Source organism: Scaptodrosophila lebanonensis, unplaced genomic scaffold (assembly GCF_003285725.1).
Source record: "Scaptodrosophila lebanonensis strain 11010-0011.00,11010-0021.00 unplaced genomic scaffold, SlebRS2 tig00001410-arrow-pilon, whole genome shotgun sequence".
Classification (NCBI taxonomy): Eukaryota; Metazoa; Arthropoda; class Insecta; order Diptera; family Drosophilidae; genus Scaptodrosophila; species Scaptodrosophila lebanonensis.
The window spans coordinates 3,680,128-3,697,952 of NW_022060738.1; the positions used below are offsets into that span (position 1 = coordinate 3,680,128).

Consider the following 17,825-nt stretch of genomic DNA (forward strand, 5'->3'; position numbering starts at 1 on the left):
TGTTGACTAAAATTGGCAGCCAAGAGACTGTCATAAAAATGAACGAGGACGTTCGTAAATGTCGCCTCTTCTACATGTGAGAAATTTCACATTTAAGTGCAAATATGCGTAAAATAACACGCGTACGCGCCCGCCTATGTGGGCCGCGACACATTTGCCAGCCCATTCGATATCATAAAAAACAACAAAAATATGGCGAATCTGCCAAAGGGAGTCGAGTAAGGACAACGGCGAAAAACATGCAGAGAGAGTGAGAGGGAGAGAAATACTTGTAGAAGTAGAGGCAAGACACGCGCGTAGTTATTGTTTTTTGCATGTACTTAGCATATGTTGAGGTGGGCGTGGCACACGCCCTGTTGGTGCCCGGAAGCAGAATGCGCGCAAGCAATTACGTTGTTGGCACTTATTTATTTATTCTCTTTTTCTTTCTACCTTTTGATGTTTTTCGTTTATTAAATTTTGTTGTGGTCGGCCCTCCTCTGCTTCTGCTCATGCAGTGTGGACCGTTAGGTCCGGCAAATAAGTGTAGCCACGACAGCAGCACCACCAACAACAACAACAACAACAATAACAACAACAACAATAATAATATTCATATGTTTATGCTGCGTAATTTATTTATATTCTGCGCTCGAAAGTAGGCAGCATTTTGTTAGGATCTAAGCTATTTCCGTTTGAGTCTCTGTGTGTGTGTGTGTGTGTGTGTGTGTGGGTGGAAGCACACAAATGTTAATATAATGGGAATACTGTTTACTTGCCTGAAAGGTGTACCTCCATCGTCTCCCACCTACAACGGCAAACAAGGCAAGAGCAGGGCACAGATTGCCGACGTAAATAACTAAACAACAATCCAAAGTCAACTAAATATGTACAGTGTACCCACACATACATACATACATATTTATGTACATGCCTACGTAGTCAGCCACATGCCATATGCCAAATACATACATACATACATACATACATACATCGACTTGTATTTGCATGTTTCCTACTTTCAGGCATCGCCTGTGGCACGCTCTCTGCTACAAAAGGAAAACTTGAATAAAACAAAACCTTTTTGCCAAGCCACACACAACTGTCTGTTTGTCTGTTTGTATGTTTGTGTGCTTGCGTGAGACACAGCAGGCCTTGTGTCTGTTATTTGGCCAAGTGTCGCTTTCGCTATTCCTGACAGCCTGCCTGCCTGCCTGTCCGCCTGTCTGTTTGTCTGAATTTCTTTCTGTGTGGGCGTGCGGAAATTTAATAAGAATTGGATTTTTATGTGTTGCGCATACGCAAATAAGCGGCCTCAAATACCAATGCATATATACACACATATATTCATGGCGGGTATATAGTATTTGAGGTAGCCGCCGTTGAGCGGCTGTAATTTAGCATTAACACACACTCACACACAGTCGAACACACACCCACAAGCATACTATACACTGTGCGCGGCCTTAACCTTTGTGCTAATGATTTGATTTATGTGTGTCCAGGCAGGACCATTATTTGCACAGCTACAAAAATAAATTACTTAATCGGTCGCTCATGCGCTTCATTCAAAACAGCATTCATTCAGCTCAATACAAAACCGTTGCTCAACCATTTGAATTGCAATCTCATTCAAAAATATATTTGAAAGCAATCATCACTGACGACCGAATACGAACGCTTTTCATTCAATCTAGTGTAGATGGGAAACTCATTTTGCGTCAATCGACATCGTTTTCGAGTTCTGCATTCACAGTTTAGTCAAAAATATTTGGTTAGAAATAAAAAATTAAATTTACTCATGTTGCTTCCTATGCATCATTATGGATTGTATTTTACAATTCGTTGAAGAAGCCGGTGCAAAGAATTTGGGCAGAGAAAATAGCTTTAATTTGTAATCTGAATAGATCTTGATCTAATATGGAAAGAGAGGCAACATTCAAAGAGAAACTAAATGCCGCCAACTTCCACAGGCCACAAGTTGTGTTTTGCAGTTCAGTTGTATTTTGCCATCCACAGTGTAATAGTTATTTATTACACTAATCGTTAAATGTGACTGCGCAAGGTTGGGGTATATAGTATAAGAGCAGCTCTGCACTTCATTTCACTTTCGTTCGCTTTCATTTTTCTTCCTATTTCCTTCAGCTTTTTGTATTGTATACCCGTATACGTATTTGAATCGAGCGTCCATAATTTATGCAAAAAATCTAATGAATTTCTTTTGTAGTACAACAAAAGTAATGAGAACGGTGTCAGCGGCCACGGCAACGGCAACGGCATTGTTTCCCACGCAGTACGCAAAATTAATGAAAATTCATGAACAATTCTGAGCGCTCTGTCTGGCAACAGGCGCCCCATTAATGAGCCGAAATTAAAAGCAGCCTGAATACTAATGTAATCCAAACGCAAGTGTTCACGAGAGTCGAGGGGGCCAGGGCCGATGGTAGGATGGCGGTGGAGGAGGAGCTCTGCCAAAAAATGTGCGCAAAATAATAAGCAATAAAGATTTGTGCGTTGCTCGTATTTTATGGTAAATTTGAAAATTAATTGCACATTAAAGTCAGTGAGGCGGGCACAAAGCGCTGGCTAGCATTTTATTTGCATTTAATTAAATCAGATGAAGCGCACAATAAATTGTGATAAATACCGGTACTAAACAGAATTTAAAGCCACTTAAGGTTCCATTTTGTACTATGCGTTTCCAAATTTTGCTGAAAGCCTTCCAACAGCCAATCGACATGGATTTACTTGAAAGTCGTGGGGCAACTAAGCCGCAGGATACGTATAGCCAGCCATCCATACCTGTCCATAGATTTGTATGCATCGCCCTGGGCGCATGAAATATTTGCTGATTGTGCATAACGCAGCCCCTTCTCACTCTTTCTCTTTCTCTTTCTCTCTCTATCCGCTCTCACTCTTAAGCTATATTTGTTGGCAACCTACAGGCCTGGGGCCTGCAATCAGGCATTAGCATTAGGATTTTGAATTGAATTCCGCCTCCAACGTGTATCGATTGCTTGTTTTGATTTCACTTTGGATCAATGCAGCGAGATTGCAACAAGAAAATGTGCAAGTAGCCTTCATTAGAATAAATAAATATGTATAGATGAAAAGCCTCATAGTTGAACAGCAATTTAGCGAATGTAAAAAGAGAATGAAATGTGGGCAAGGACTTGACCCACTTGGTTAGCTATTCTATGAAAAATAGTTTGTTAAAGCAAAACAAATGTTATGGTCTAATTAGAAGCTTAAAGCTGAGCAGGGTAAAAAATTCAGCACACTTTATATGGAATAATCGTTTGGGCTCAACTCTTTATTAACAAAAATCAAATTGTTCCATCTTAAATGCAAAATTTTAGTAGTACTTCAAAAGGAAAATAAGAAAACACTGGTCGCAAGGTCATATTTTCCAAGATTTAATTGCTGAACTGTATCGCGTTCTCCTGCTTCTGACCCACCATTAGATGGTTGGCTTATCTTTGTTTCATGCATTCTTGTAAAACTGATGGGTGTTTTTTTTTGCTATGTATGAATTAAATAATAAATAAAATAGGGTACCAACATATATTTGGTTTTAAAAATTTACTAAAAATATATAAAGAAATAAAAATTCAACACTATTCTGTATTTTAACTTTTTAATCATTTCCCTGTAAATCTCTGACCACACACGTCACGGTTTATCTACTCCTAACGGGTTGAATAAATTTACTTTTTTTTAAGTAATCTAAATAGCTATCAATTAAGAAATCAAGTTTCTTGCATCGGGGCATAGATGATCGTTTTTAGATGTTATTCTAAAATAATTATATTATATTTAATGTTCGTATTATAACATATTGTGCATTCTTACCCACGTTAACAGCCTATACTTGTTGCGGTTATAAATAAATATGTAAAGTAATAAAGTGTTATGGCCTGGTATACCCTTGTGCCTTACCTTTTGGCACGAGTGGCATTTTATTTGCGGTGGACAAAGGCCGAGTGCTTCGAGTACCTAACACAAATAGCTAATATTTATGCGGACCGATGGCCCTCGGATGTGGTGGCCCAATTTGTAGGCCTAGCCACCATAATTCTGGCGCTAAAAATTGTGGCAGTATACGTATAAATCAAAGCGGCAAGCTTCGACCCTTGGCAAACTGTTGGGTGACAGCTAATGTGCTTTAAGTTTATGAATGAAATCGTTGGACATTAATCAACAAGGCGGTCAAGAAGCGAGATGAGAAAATATGAGCAGAAACGAGTGGGGAAAGCAATTTATTAAAGCCGCAGATGAAAAGCACTTTGTAAAAATCATAAACTGCCAAGTAGAGCGAAATGTTAAAAAGGTTGTGCAAAGCTATGAGTTGATCAAAAAAGCAATTTTCAAACATTTTTTGTTGTTGGTTGCTGTGAGACGTCGTCATACTTTTTCACTTAATAAAGCTGAAGAACAAAGTCCACGAAACTCAAAGCCTTGCGACATTCGGAAAAACTTGCAGCTACAACTGCAACTCAGGCTGCGGCTGCGGCTGCGAATGTGAAGGTGACGTGTGGCAGTGCCTGAGATTCATTATGTTTTATTTATTTGTTTGCTTTGCGTGACGCTCAGCATTAAATGCTTAGCAAGTCAAGTAGGTGAGAGCAGAGGCGCATATGTCTGGGTGTGCGTGTGTGTGGGTGTGTTAGTTCTGGCATCGTCATGTTTCCTGTATAAGCAGCAGTAGTGGGGTTTTGGCTGTCAAGGCTGCTTCTGATTCTGTTTCTGCTTCTGCTTCTGCTTTCCGTTTTCGCTGCGGGTTTGCTTTTGCGGCCGTTGTGCTTGTTATGCCCTTTAACGAGCTGTACTTTGCCTTTTGTTTTTCTCAGCGTTTTTACAGCCGCACTTGTTTGTTTGCTTTGCCATCGCCAACACCAATAAGAACAACACACAACGCCACTGGTACGACCGGGGCTTGGGATGCTCCAGTTGTCTTTGTCATGATTAATGGCGCCTCTTATTATTTATTTTCTTTGTGTGTCATCTCTGGCAGTGCACCCAAGTGCTATTCCTCCTCTTGTTGCTGTATTGTTTGTCTTGCTTCATTGACACATGTTGTCTACAGTAATTGTTATGTAGATGTCAAACAATGTGCGTCCCTTACAACATTATTAAAGCCAGCAGCAAACATTAAACAGCGACGTTAAGGGCAGCGCCCGAAAGCATGCTACAGTTTTTTCCCATTATTTATATAAACATGCCAATTGCGTTGACCAGCAGTCCACAATTACACACGCACTCTCACTCGAACGCTTCCTCACACTCACACGCTCCTGTCTATTGTCGACATAAAATTGTGGCTTTAAAATGAAAATCAAGTTTTAAAAAAGTACAGAAGCAGGGACTGGCAAGCCGCAACGGTCCCTTTACAAACAGTCCTGCCCCTTAAATGTGCGTAGCCGTGAACATCAATTTGCGCACGGAGCATGACTGCTACACGGACGTCTATTGGGTGTATGTGTCTGTAGATAGGTTTATTCAATTTTGCCTTGAGTGGGACATCTTATTAAATTCCTGTGGGCACTCTCTTGTAAGCCATAATTTACAGGAAGGACACGAGATGATATTCAGAATATCCAATGTCAGGCCCATCAATCAAAACGAAGTTGCAGCCACACTCAGAGTCCTGCACCCACACACACACACACACACACGCACACGCACACTCGTTGTTCCAGTGATTAAGTGCGCGTTGCGTTGACAAGACTGATTTGTTGTGGCTGTTTCTCGTGGTCTTCTGTGGGAAAAGTTGGCAGTGAGCATATATTAAAACAGCTTCAATAGGTTTTATCAAATATTCGAATGAAATATTGAGGCCTTAAGGATTCTGACAAAGTACAGAATAGTTTTGGGCATAATCTGCGACTGCACCAGTCTTTAAATTTTTATAAAAGAGCAAACAAAACTTCTTATGGCCTGAAAATTACACAAAAAGCCGAAAAGATCTTCCATTCAACTCAAATACTATTATAAATGTGAATGAAATCAAGCGCATACTGGGATTTATTGGATTTATTTGCTTTTTGTTGTTGCTGCTGCCTGCATGACTATTGAGCCAAAGAATTGTCTTCTTTCTATAAACGAATACTTATGGGAAATAAACATTGCATGAAAAATCGAACACTTGCTGTCTACGAAATGCGAGGTTTATAAAAAATGTTCATAGAAGAGTTGCGGACGAAAACGACACGCACGCAGAATACTCGGCTTTTAATGTTGATGTTTATTAAATAGAAATATTTAAGAATCCATTTTGTCGGGATAGATAAGCGATGCGACTCAACTGAAATTCATTTCAACTATCATCTCAAGCTAGATTTAACAGCCAATTGCTTCAAATAGTTTGTATGGTAATCAAATAAAAGGTTTTTAATTTAATGCCACAAATTCTAAAACTCAAATTTGATGGTAAATATATCGTTAAAAATATTGCAATTTATTTGAAATAATTTTTAAAGAGTTTTAAATAGCTGTTGGATGATGGCACATATTAATTCAGAATTTCCTTCTGAACAAATATTTAAACACATACTATATTAATGTTGGCTGTGAAATATTACTGTTTCTCAAACGTAAATATTTTTTGATGCGTATATATTAAATGCTCGCAGTGTTGTTATTTCTCTTATCAACATAAACATTTCCTTTTTTCCATCGAAACTTTTTACGTATGACAAAGTTTGTTTGTGTCCAACCACTGTGTATGGAGTCCGTCCTTTGCACTGATTTATCCTTTGACACAGGACTCAAGCCGCACAACCACACACTGCGGCGCATTTTCACGGCTCAGTGACGCATGAATACAGCATATGGGAAAATATTGCACATACGCTCAGTTGTCTTATCTACAGAGCAGCAATGAAAAACAATATTGCTCTCCTCTGGCAGGACATGTGCGCGCATAATTATGTGCCAGAAGGCTGTGTTTGGTGCTCACCAGATCCATAGGCGATTTGTCTTTGGTGGACAGTTAGGAGGGGCCGCTAAGCTGGCCATTTTATTGTTGGTACTCCCGCATCCTACCTTGGCGTGCACTCAATTAGAGAGCGCGCGTGGTGCAAAATTGTTTTCTACTTGTACATTCCTCTTCATAGAACTTCCTCTAGCTTTGTGTCCGCATTTAATTAGTTTCTATTTTGCTCTGACACTTTGCATGCAAGTCACGTCCAAGAGCCTATTGAAAACCCAACGCCTACACAGTTCGTCATGTATTGACAATTTTCCCTAGATTGTGTCAGCTGGCAAACAAACGATTGCCTCTACAATCGCAATGCCTGTGCCTGTGACTGTGGAAGCGACGACAATGGCAACTTGAACTCAACGCTGACGCCAATAAAGAGAAGAGGGGATCATGCAGTGCGCTTCAATCTGTCAAGTTAACAATGCTCGAAGAAAAATCTATAAAATACAGTACTGTACGTCTGAGTGGGCTAAGCGACAGTTGGCGACCTCTTATATTAAAGGGAAAAATAGACGCAACACTAGGCGTCAGAATTTGCAAATAAATTGACGTTGAAATGTCAAACGGGGGCGCCACTTCGTGCCACTTTCTTTGCTGCACTCTGTCTGCTTTTATTTGGCCAGTTTATTTTAATAGCCGGCTTTTTATTTAGCCACTTATAGTACACTGTCGCTGCCCAGATGGAGTCATATTTATGAGCGCTCCTAGGGCCAGACAACACTTTCTTCCTACGCCGCCAGAATGCATAAAAAAAATTAAATATAATAAGCATGAACTAGTAGTATAATAAAAAAAATTATTAATAATTATTAAGCGCCGTACAAACAACAACAGAATACGCCTATCGCAGTGTTCTCAAGCAGTTGCCTCTAGGATGTGGCCTACGCACTTGGGCCCAGCATCCGACCCATCTGAAATTATTTTGCAATTAAAAAGCAGCACAGACATGGGATGGCATGTGCCCGAAAATGAAATTACTTTGGCTTAATTAATGGGCAATGCATGTCGTTGCCTTTACGAACGCTTCCACCAAACAACAAAAGTTAAAGCCCGCCAAAAGACCACGAAAACTGTTGACAACAAAGTTTTGAACAATGGTGGGGGCGTCCCTGTGTGATGACAGACCATGTAGCAAGAGGAGCGTTAAAATTGGGCAACTGTGTACGTGTTCACTAACATGACGTCAAAGAGGCGTCTGAAAGCGTTGACAAATTCTTTGGCGACAACAGCAATGCAAAGGAATGCCGGCACCACCATCACGTGCGGTGCTTGTTGACGTCACTTAGGAACAACAAACGACCCTGCACTGGGAAAAGGACATTGACTAGAAACGCAACAAATTTGGTGGCTCATGTATGTCACATTCCCAACAGGCGTTCCATATAGCGACATACTTGTATATTTCTGAGTTCTGAGCGGTTCCAATGATTTAAGAAGCAGAAAATAAAATAACTACAATTTAATTTAAGATATTAGGTTACTCACATAGTTAACTATTTAGTTTTTCTCTCAAGCTGAATTAAAATGTTTTCTAAGTATATGTTTCCATATCGGACTATCTAGTTGCAGGTGTCAAGCACTAGATTCCTTTATGGGGTTGTTGTTTTTGAATGTGTAAGATTAAACTTTCTATAATATATAATAATTGAGATGCTACTTGGAAAATGTCTGACATGAATAGCATAATGTGATAAAATAAGATCAATGTAGATTGCTTCAAAGAAACAATTTCTGGATTAATTTCATGAGCGAATCAAATATTTTTAACACATGGCGATGCCAATTATTATAGTAAGATTAATAATCGAGCGAATTAATTTTGAATCAAATGCGTTCAATATCAAGGGACCACACATCTAATTCGTTACAACATATTTTTATAAACTTGTTAACAACAATACACTGTATCTCCCGGGGCGGTACTTGAGGGGATAGACAGATAGTTTGATCAAATAAGATCAATGTAGATTGCTTCAGGGAAACAATTTCAAGATTAATGTTAAGAACGAATCAAATAATTTTAACACATGGCGATGCCAATTATTATACCAAGTAACATAAATTATAGAGTGAATTAAATTTGAATAAAATGCTTTCTATACCGAAGGATCACACTTCCGTCCGTTCGTTGACTCACATATTATTACATATTAGAACAAATATTTGTATAAACTTGCTAACAACAATACACTGTATCTCCCGTGGCGGTATTTGAAGTTGTCTTAGCCGCACCCGTGGGGAATGCTGAAGCTTAACTACAAGTATGCCCTCTGGCTGTTTTTTGGCAGAAGCTCAGAGTCAGCAGCAGCTTCAGGCAGTCATGTGCGACACGCTCATAAAAGGCGTTTATTTGGCAAGAGACAAACCAGCGGCACAAGACACCAAACCAATACACACACACATAGAAACACACACACACACTAAGAGACAAGCACACTCATGTCAACTCGTGGCGACGTGATGTGTGGGTGTTGGGTGTTGGCTGCAGTTGTGTTTGGGAGTGCTTTGTGTTTGCTTGGCGGCGTAATGCTGATTTGGCTTTTACCACATCATTATGTCTTAACTGAAACTTTTTTGCTGTTCTTGCGTCCCTTCATGACATTTAACAACTCTTTTATATGCTTAACATACACCCGCTAATACTCTATCTCTCTCTCTCTCTCTCTGTCTTTCTTCTTCCCCTACTTGCAGGCTGCCAGTTTGTTAGGACGCTCTGCCTCGATGGCAGCGAGGTCTGCTATGATGGTGAGTATTAAGTATAATAGATATGCAGATTAGGCTTAAGTTGGTGGCCCACATTGGGGAAAGCTCATTTAATGTCCCGGACCCGAAACTAAGTGCGAATTGTTGTTTTGCGAGCATTTAACTGTCGGTTGGGATTCTTCGCAAGCGGAGCAATTTTTAATGCTTGGCTTGTAGCTGTCGTTGAAATGTTACAAGTCAAAAATGTTATGGTATTCGTTTGGGTTTTATAGACTTACTGTAGGAACCAAGTGCCGGAATGTGCAGTTGAGTTCGATGTAGATGTCATTGGGAAACGCATACCAATTAGGTTTCTGGTTTCCCTAACAGCTCCAATTGCTTGTGGAACTCTAAAGAAAACGGATTCTTTATCGAACTTTACTGCATGCTAAATCAGAGTTTGGAATGTGAATAAATAAATGATACATTCGTTGGTTTGCCATGCAGAGAAACTAATATGTGCGACCAATCCTTAGAATATAGAGATTCTTGTCTCGTTCTATTTGCACTGCACTTCAAGGGCTTGGCGAATTCAAAACGACACCAAAACCGAGCACCTGCAGCAGAGTGGTGTGAATAACAGGCTAGATATCACGGAATGTAAGTGCATTATCGAGAACACACTCAATTACTTATGTAAGTGCTGAGGAAATAGAAGGGTGGAGTGTGGAGCAGAACAATTGGTAGTGCAGCCGTGACTCTTGCCGCAACGGCAACAAGAGCCGAAAAACAAGAAACAAAAAGGGTATGGAAATGTGAGAAAAATGTAATGTGCGGAAAAATGGTTGACCTTAAAAGTGAAAGAAATATATGGGGAGCAGCCCGCAAACATATGCACTCACAAATATACACGTATGTAGATATGCACACGAGACTAAGGACTTGGTGCGAATGAAAACCCATTTACATTATGCAAATTACGACGGAGACAAGGCGCCGCAAGGATATGCATTAAATGATCGTAAATCACAAAAGGCGCTTTTAGGAGTGTGGAGGGCGGGGGATTGTGCTGGATTGTTCATATAGTTTGCAATTACTACATGAAGTACATATTTACTTGCAGATAACATCTTCGGAAAGTGCATTCCCACCACCGGCGTCGATGTTGAGGACATTGAGAAGTAATTTCATCTCTTGTTGCGTTTCCATTGCTATATTTTTTGCTTAAAGCTTATCTCCCTCCTTTGCCAGGACACCGCTCACCGACGACCAATCTCGGCTGCTGGCCACCATGCTGGAGGAGCTCCAGGGCGCCGGCCTAGGCTGGGATCACCCGTACGTGCAATGCCGCATCCAAGGCGCACTTTTCTCCCTGCAGCGTCACCAGCAGCTGCCGCCGAACCTATGCGCTAATCTGGCGCCCACACCACCCGAGTTTGGGGATCCGGCCAGCGCCATGGCCCATGTGCGGTTCACCCCGCCCGAGGCTGAGGATGATTACTACGAACAGCCGGCACCGCTATATCCAATGTTACGCAAAAAGCAGTCCGTCGATGGCAACGGCATCAGTAGCCTACTGCACGAGCTACAACTGCAAGATCGGCGACGCTTGCGTCACGATCCGCTTGAGTTGGAGCACTTTGAGAAGTTTGATGTGCAGAGCTCGCAGCTGGAGACGCCAAGTGTGATGAATGCCTTTTTGGATACGGAGCGACAACGAATTGAGCGGGAGCAGGAGCTGCGTGCAGCTGAGCAGGAGGCGGAGCGCAAAACATCCCAACAGAATCGTCTGGAATTATACCAAATACTGGCCGATTCTGAGCCGGATCCGCAGCCATATCAACGCAAGTCGCAAGTCAATCCAATGGATCAGCTAGAGGCCGTAGTCGAGCAGCAACAACAAAAGGAGCAACAGCAGCAACAGCAGGAGCAAGAGCAGGTGCAAATGGTGCCTCCTATCTATGTGCCAGAAGAGGTGAACGAGTCCAGTGAGCTTTATTTCCCCGATAACTTTGCGCCCTATAAGCGTATGGGTGGGGAGCTCATGGAACAGCCAAAGCGTTCCTTTTTCCGAGAGCTGGCGAATGAACAACGACAGGCCCAAGAACCGCTGTACAGCGATCATGCCGAGCTGACTGATGTACGAGCAGCAACTGAAAAGCGACGCCCACGTCCTCCAGCCTTTGGTCAATTAGACGAGAGCGATGCCTATGAGCAACAGCAGCGGGATCTGCAGCGCCTGCAGGCATACGAAGCGGGCCTCCTGCGTAATTCGCTGACGCCATTTGAGGAGGAAGCGATACTCGCATCTAATACGTACCCGCGACGACAGCACAAGCAACGCGTCTACACCGAAGGTGGCTTACTACTTGTGCCTGAGAACGACATGCAAGCGGACGATCCGGTGGTGTTGAAACAGTCCCTTCTCGCCAATATGTTGGGCTTTGCGCGGCACGAGCGCCTCGATGTCAAGAAACCGGGACCGCTACTGGGACCACCAACGGCTGCGCTCACCAATCAGCTGGACACGGAGAAACCACGTAAGCTCGATGGCAACAAGGAGGTACTGCCGGCGCACATCAAGGGAAGTTTCGAGGATGATGAGGCACACAAGAAGAAGAAGGTTATCAAGGAACAGCACTCTGCCGAGGACCATGCGCCGCACACCGTAGACACTGAATATGCACATGTGTTCGTAAAGAACCCGTAAGTTTAAATTAAAAATAAGATTGCTGCTAGACTTGGACTAATTTATTATACTATCTGCTTGCAGCATTGATAGTTGGTACGATGGGCAGCGCATCATGAATGAGTTGGCGCAAATACTACACATGCAGGGATACTTTTCTTATTTAACGTGAGTCGGGACTCCTACCACAATCCACTACAGTCAAGTTTACTATATATCGGTTTTTGTCGATTTTCAGCGTTCAACCACACGAAGTTAGCTTCCGGGTTGACTCAAACAACCCCGAGCGCAAGACCGCCGCCGATGTGGCGCGCACCATCAACGAGAACCGCGGTGTCAAGAACAACATCCAACGACGCGTCGGCTTCTACGTTCTGCATGCAGGCGTGGGTGACAAGGTCAAAGATCTACAGGACCCAAGCGTGTCATCGTCACGCATCGAATTGGATGAACAGGGGCCGGACGTGACACATATTATGGCCTACATGTTTGCTGGCGCCGGGGCCGCTGCGGTCATTGTCATATTGGTCACGCTAATTCTCATCAAACGACACGATCGCAAGCGAGACAAACTAGGTGGCCTGCAGTCGGGCATGGGTGGAGCGGAAAGCTGCAGCAAGGACTACCAGGAACTGTGCCGGGCACGCATGGCGGGCAAGGGTGGCAACGGGAATGGTGGAGGTGCCGGGAGTGCCAACAATACTGCTGAGCCCGTGCCCAGCGGACGCATCACGTCGCTAAGCAAAGAGAGTGAGGGTAGGCCACCATCCTCCCGCTCCAGCACATCATCGTGGAGCGAGGAGCCCGCGTTGACGAACATGGACATCTCAACAGGACACATGGTGCTGGTAAGATAGATCCCAGGACGATATTTAAATAGGAGCTGCAGCCGAACATTAATAATTTACTTCTACAGTCGTATATGGAGGATCACCTGCGCAATAAGGGTCGACTACAGCGCGAATGGGATGCCCTGTGTCGGTACGAGGCCGAGCCGAGTGCTCGCGAAGCCGCATCGCAGCCACAGTGCGCGAATCTGAATCGTCCAGGCGCACCTCTACCGTATGATCACTCGCGCGTTGTCTTAAACCATCTGGCTAATGCGGAGGGGCTGGACTATGTGAATGCATCAACTATTGTGAGTAACCCAGCGAAAGCTAATCCCTTCTTTATTAACACTATCGATTCACAGACCGATCACGATCCACGCGCACCCGCCTATGTGGCCGCACAAGGACCAATGCCCTCGACTCTGGCACACTTTTGGCAAATGATTTGGGAGCAGGGTGCCGTTGTCATTGTAGCCCTGTGTCGGCTGCAGGAGAACGGAGAGGTCGCCTGTGCACGATATTGGCCGGAAGAGGGTGCAGAGGTCTATCACATCTATGAGGTAAGTCAACGCTAGTTCATCTCCCAGGCATCAGTATATTAGTGGCTTTTAGATATGAACAGAACACTTCCAATTAATCATATGGCCAATCCTCCCAGCTTTTTGAATGAATATACTGAGCTCTGTGTGGTTTTCAGGTTCACTTGGTTAGCGAACACATTTGGTGCGATGATTACCTCGTACGTTCTTTCTACTTGAAAAATCTGCGCACAAGCGAGACTCGAACCGTCACCCAGTTCCACTTCCTATCGTGGCCACAAATGGGCGTGCCGGCACAGGCCAAGGCTCTGCTGGACTTCCGACGGTAAATAAGGCATTACTTTGTCACTACATCCAGCATCTTACCTCCATTTTCTCATTGCCTTTCGTGCAGAAAAGTGAACAAATCGTATCGCGGTCGTTCCTGCCCCATTGTGGTGCATAGCAGTGCAGGTGCAGGCCGCACCGGCGCCTACATTCTGCTCGACCTGGTTCTGGGACGCATGAACAAGGGTGCACGGGAGATCGACATTGCTGCCACATTGGAGCATCTACGCGATCAACGCGCCGGTGTTGTGGCTACCCGCCAACAATTTGAGTTTGTGCTCATGGCTGTGGCAGAGGAGGTGCATGCAATTCTTAAGGCTCTACCGGCGAACACCTCGGGCGAGAAGCGTGACCTGGAGAAGGACAATGCGAAGGAGCCGCTCAAGGAGGACAAGGCGCAAGAGGAGGCCGCAGAGGAGGAGGCACCCACTAGCAGCACCAAAGCAGCGGCAGCTGTATCCAAGGACAAAGAGCAGGTGAAGCCAGCAGCGACCAGCAAGGCGGAGCAGAAATCGGTGGAACAGAAAACGCCGGCCAAGTCCGCAGCCAAACAGCCAAAGAAGTAGATCAATTGATCAAAAAAAATATGGAACATCATAGGAGCTGTTGGCTTCTCATCTAGGCGGAATGGTGCGTCAAAGTGGAACGCGTCATATTTTGTTGCAGCGTTTCGGGGGTCTTTTAATTGCTTATCTAGTTAGTTTATTCATTTACGCGCAAACTGAAGTCAGTTTTGTCTCAGCTACCATTTAGTTGAAAGGTTTAAGCACAAGGAAGGTTCGAAAATGGCTCCACATGGTTGGCAAGTGTTGGATTATCTTAATTGCTTATGGTTTTCTTAGCTTCAATTTTGTTCCACAATTAACTAAAATCGTTTGATTTCACACATTAGTTAGCCATATCCACAGCCTCGCACCTTGATCTGGGAACCGGCAATACGCAGCTCCAGGTGCTCACACCAGCCCGTTACATTTGGAGCGCGTCCTTGCGGGTCGTCTCCGAGAGCATGGCGTAGGGTTGGGGATATGGCGCAATCAAATGTTTTATTGCACATTATTAGAATATAAAGCATATAAGTGTAATAAATAATATTATATATCTACATATACATATACATGTGTCTAGTTGATAAGCATTCGAATCAATTATGAAACATTTTACTTACATATTGTATATCGATGTTGGCATTAACTATTCGTATTCAAACTCTATTCGATGTGCTTGAAATAACCAGCCGTGAGAAGAACATAGCGAGCTAAATTAGTATACATATGCCACTAACAACAACAGAAAGCCGAAATGCACACTGTGCTACACAACAGTGCAACTACAACATCCAACAAGGAACATAATACCGCAACAAACATATGCATAGGAACAGCAACACATATTTCTAAAAATGCAATTTGTACCTTCGAAATCAAACAAACTACAATTCTATTTACAAATCATAAAAAAACAATTAAGGAAACCTGTCGATGTGTATGACAATTAATTATACAAGATGCATAATATAAATATACGAGTATATTTAAAAGAAAAATTTATTCATATTCATATACAATATGGTGAATGTCATTACTAATTACCTTTATATCTAAAGATATACATGCATATATATATCTAAATATACACATACACATATATGTGTATGTGCAAAAAGCAAGATGAGAGATAATATTGTTTTACCAAGCCATATGTGTGCGAATTGTTTACGTTCTATGTTTTACGTTCAATGTTCTTAGCTTAAATCTATATATATGCGTTATCCTTCCACAGTTCTTCACAATACAAAACACACTAGAACAGAGCATTTTTTTGTGTTGACCCCGCCTACTGTCCATTCGCGAATTCGCTGTCCTATTTTACAATCACGAACTACTCATCCGACCAGAGGGCAGCTAAAAATTGGCTGGCGAATGGCGAGTGTGTTTGTGGGCTGGGCGGAGGGTGTGCCACAACATTGGTAACAGCCAGATATCCCGAGAATATACTTATTAAAAATTGTACACATAACCCGCACTATCACAACAACTACTCAGGCATGACCGTTTGAAAGGTTCAAAAGGACAAAGACAAACAGTAAAAAGACTAGATGAGAAATAATAACAAAACACACGGCGACACGCTACACGAAACACCCCGAGGAACAACCACAAAGATACAAAAGACCACATAGGCACTAACTAACTAACTAAACGAGTGGAACCTACAAGAGAGCCTCTTTATAGTAAACGTAACAACAACAAATAGCAAAGTAAGTGCAGAGCATAAAAATATATAAAAAAAATAAAAAATAAATGAATAAAATGAAATTCAAAAAAACCAAATAAATCGAACAAAACTAAATGCAAATGCTGCAAATAAGCAAAAAATATGAAAAAAATGATTACATACCCATAAAGATTTAAAGAACAGTTTTATGTAGCCGTTGAAATTTAAATATTAAACAAGCATAATGAGTTATTGTAGTTTGGAATTTGAACAATTTTTAGCTTTAAGCAAACAAAATGCAAAAAGCAAAAACCAGCTAGACAAAGATACTATATTTCTTTCTTAGCATTTCTTTTGTTATCGAACATAAACACACAAGCAAACATAAGACACAAATGACTCAAAGAAAAGCAAATGGAAACAATATTACAATAACTGTGGCAAGCCCGACAACAACTTGCGGCTTGCAAAAACAACAACAACAACTATAAAATTAGTAATGTGGTAGAAAATAATAACAATGTTTTAAAGCAAATATTTAGTAGAGAGTTTTTGATTGATTTTAATTAAAGCAAAAAACAAAACAAAACAAAACAAAACCAAGGTTTTTTCAAAGTTAATAATGAAAATTTTTCAATGTTCTTCGACAACCAAATTAAATTAAATAAGTGTACTAAAACGAATGAAAATGTAGTAAAAAGAATATAACAAAATTATTCATGTATATTTGAATTAATGTTAATTAACAAAAACAAAAAAAAACAACAATTAAAAGAAAACAACAACCATGCGTAGAAAATTGAACGGAACAACAACTTACACATAAAGTAAATCATAACCTATTAATTACAAACTACGTTAATTATATACATACTACTTATATACAAAGTACGACATATACTATACATACATATTGGTGCATACTGTAGCACAGTTTATTATTTGTCAAAGCTATTTTCATTGATGGTGTAACATAAGATATACAAAAACAAAAACAAACAAATTTCAAGACCGTACGCACCGTTTAGCATACGAACAATGACAAAAGCTGGCTGCTGCGCACATTCGTGCTCAGTTACGCCCGAACTGAAAACACATGACAACACAGGACGCAGACACAGACAGTGTGGCTTGAAGTTTTTTGCTTGTGTGTTACCAGACCGGTGAAAAAGTGCGCATTGAGTCAAGCTTTGGGTCAGCTCTGGCAGCCTTGGTTATCGGCTTTCTAAATTCTAAAATTCCCTCTACGAACAAGTGTAAGTGCGTATTGAGACTTTAATGTCCTTTGGCTCTGATGGCATTGCAGCTTGGAGGAGGCGAGCGCGCTGGTGAGGTGACAGGGGATATTTAATAAGCGACTAATCCACCGACGAACTGAGTACGAACTACAAAATGGTTTGAGTTCCTAATTAAACAAAACCTATGATACAATACGGACGCAAGCAGGACGAGCTGTATATACGCACATCAAACTTTGGACAACGCACGACCGAAATACGGAAATTCCAAAATACCGGCACGACACCTGACATATACTTCGGAGTACAGGGCGTAAATGGAAACGGATATATGACCGATGACTG

General features: G+C 42.0%; 1 protein-coding gene across 3 annotated transcripts in view; it reads left to right on the forward strand.

Annotated features, from left to right (window-relative positions):
- LOC115630720 overlaps positions 1-17,183 on the forward strand; it is a 48,568-nt gene extending 31,385 nt beyond the window's left edge. For 2 of the 3 annotated variants that reach the window (XM_030527374.1, XM_030527373.1), the window contains 9 exons: positions 9,653-9,706; positions 10,767-10,824; positions 10,874-12,349; positions 12,417-12,500; positions 12,571-13,180; positions 13,249-13,470; positions 13,525-13,722; positions 13,860-14,026; positions 14,096-17,183. In XM_030527374.1, the coding sequence (XP_030383234.1) occupies positions 9,653-9,706; positions 10,767-10,824; positions 10,874-12,349; positions 12,417-12,500; positions 12,571-13,180; positions 13,249-13,470; positions 13,525-13,722; positions 13,860-14,026; positions 14,096-14,594 (3,368 nt within the window). In that variant the 3' untranslated portion in view covers positions 14,595-17,183. The remainder of the gene's footprint in view (positions 1-9,652; positions 9,707-10,766; positions 10,825-10,873; positions 12,350-12,416; positions 12,501-12,570; positions 13,181-13,248; positions 13,471-13,524; positions 13,723-13,859; positions 14,027-14,095) is intronic. The other variant, XM_030527372.1, reaches the window with a different exon arrangement.
- The last annotated feature ends 642 nt before the right edge of the window (positions 17,184-17,825 follow it).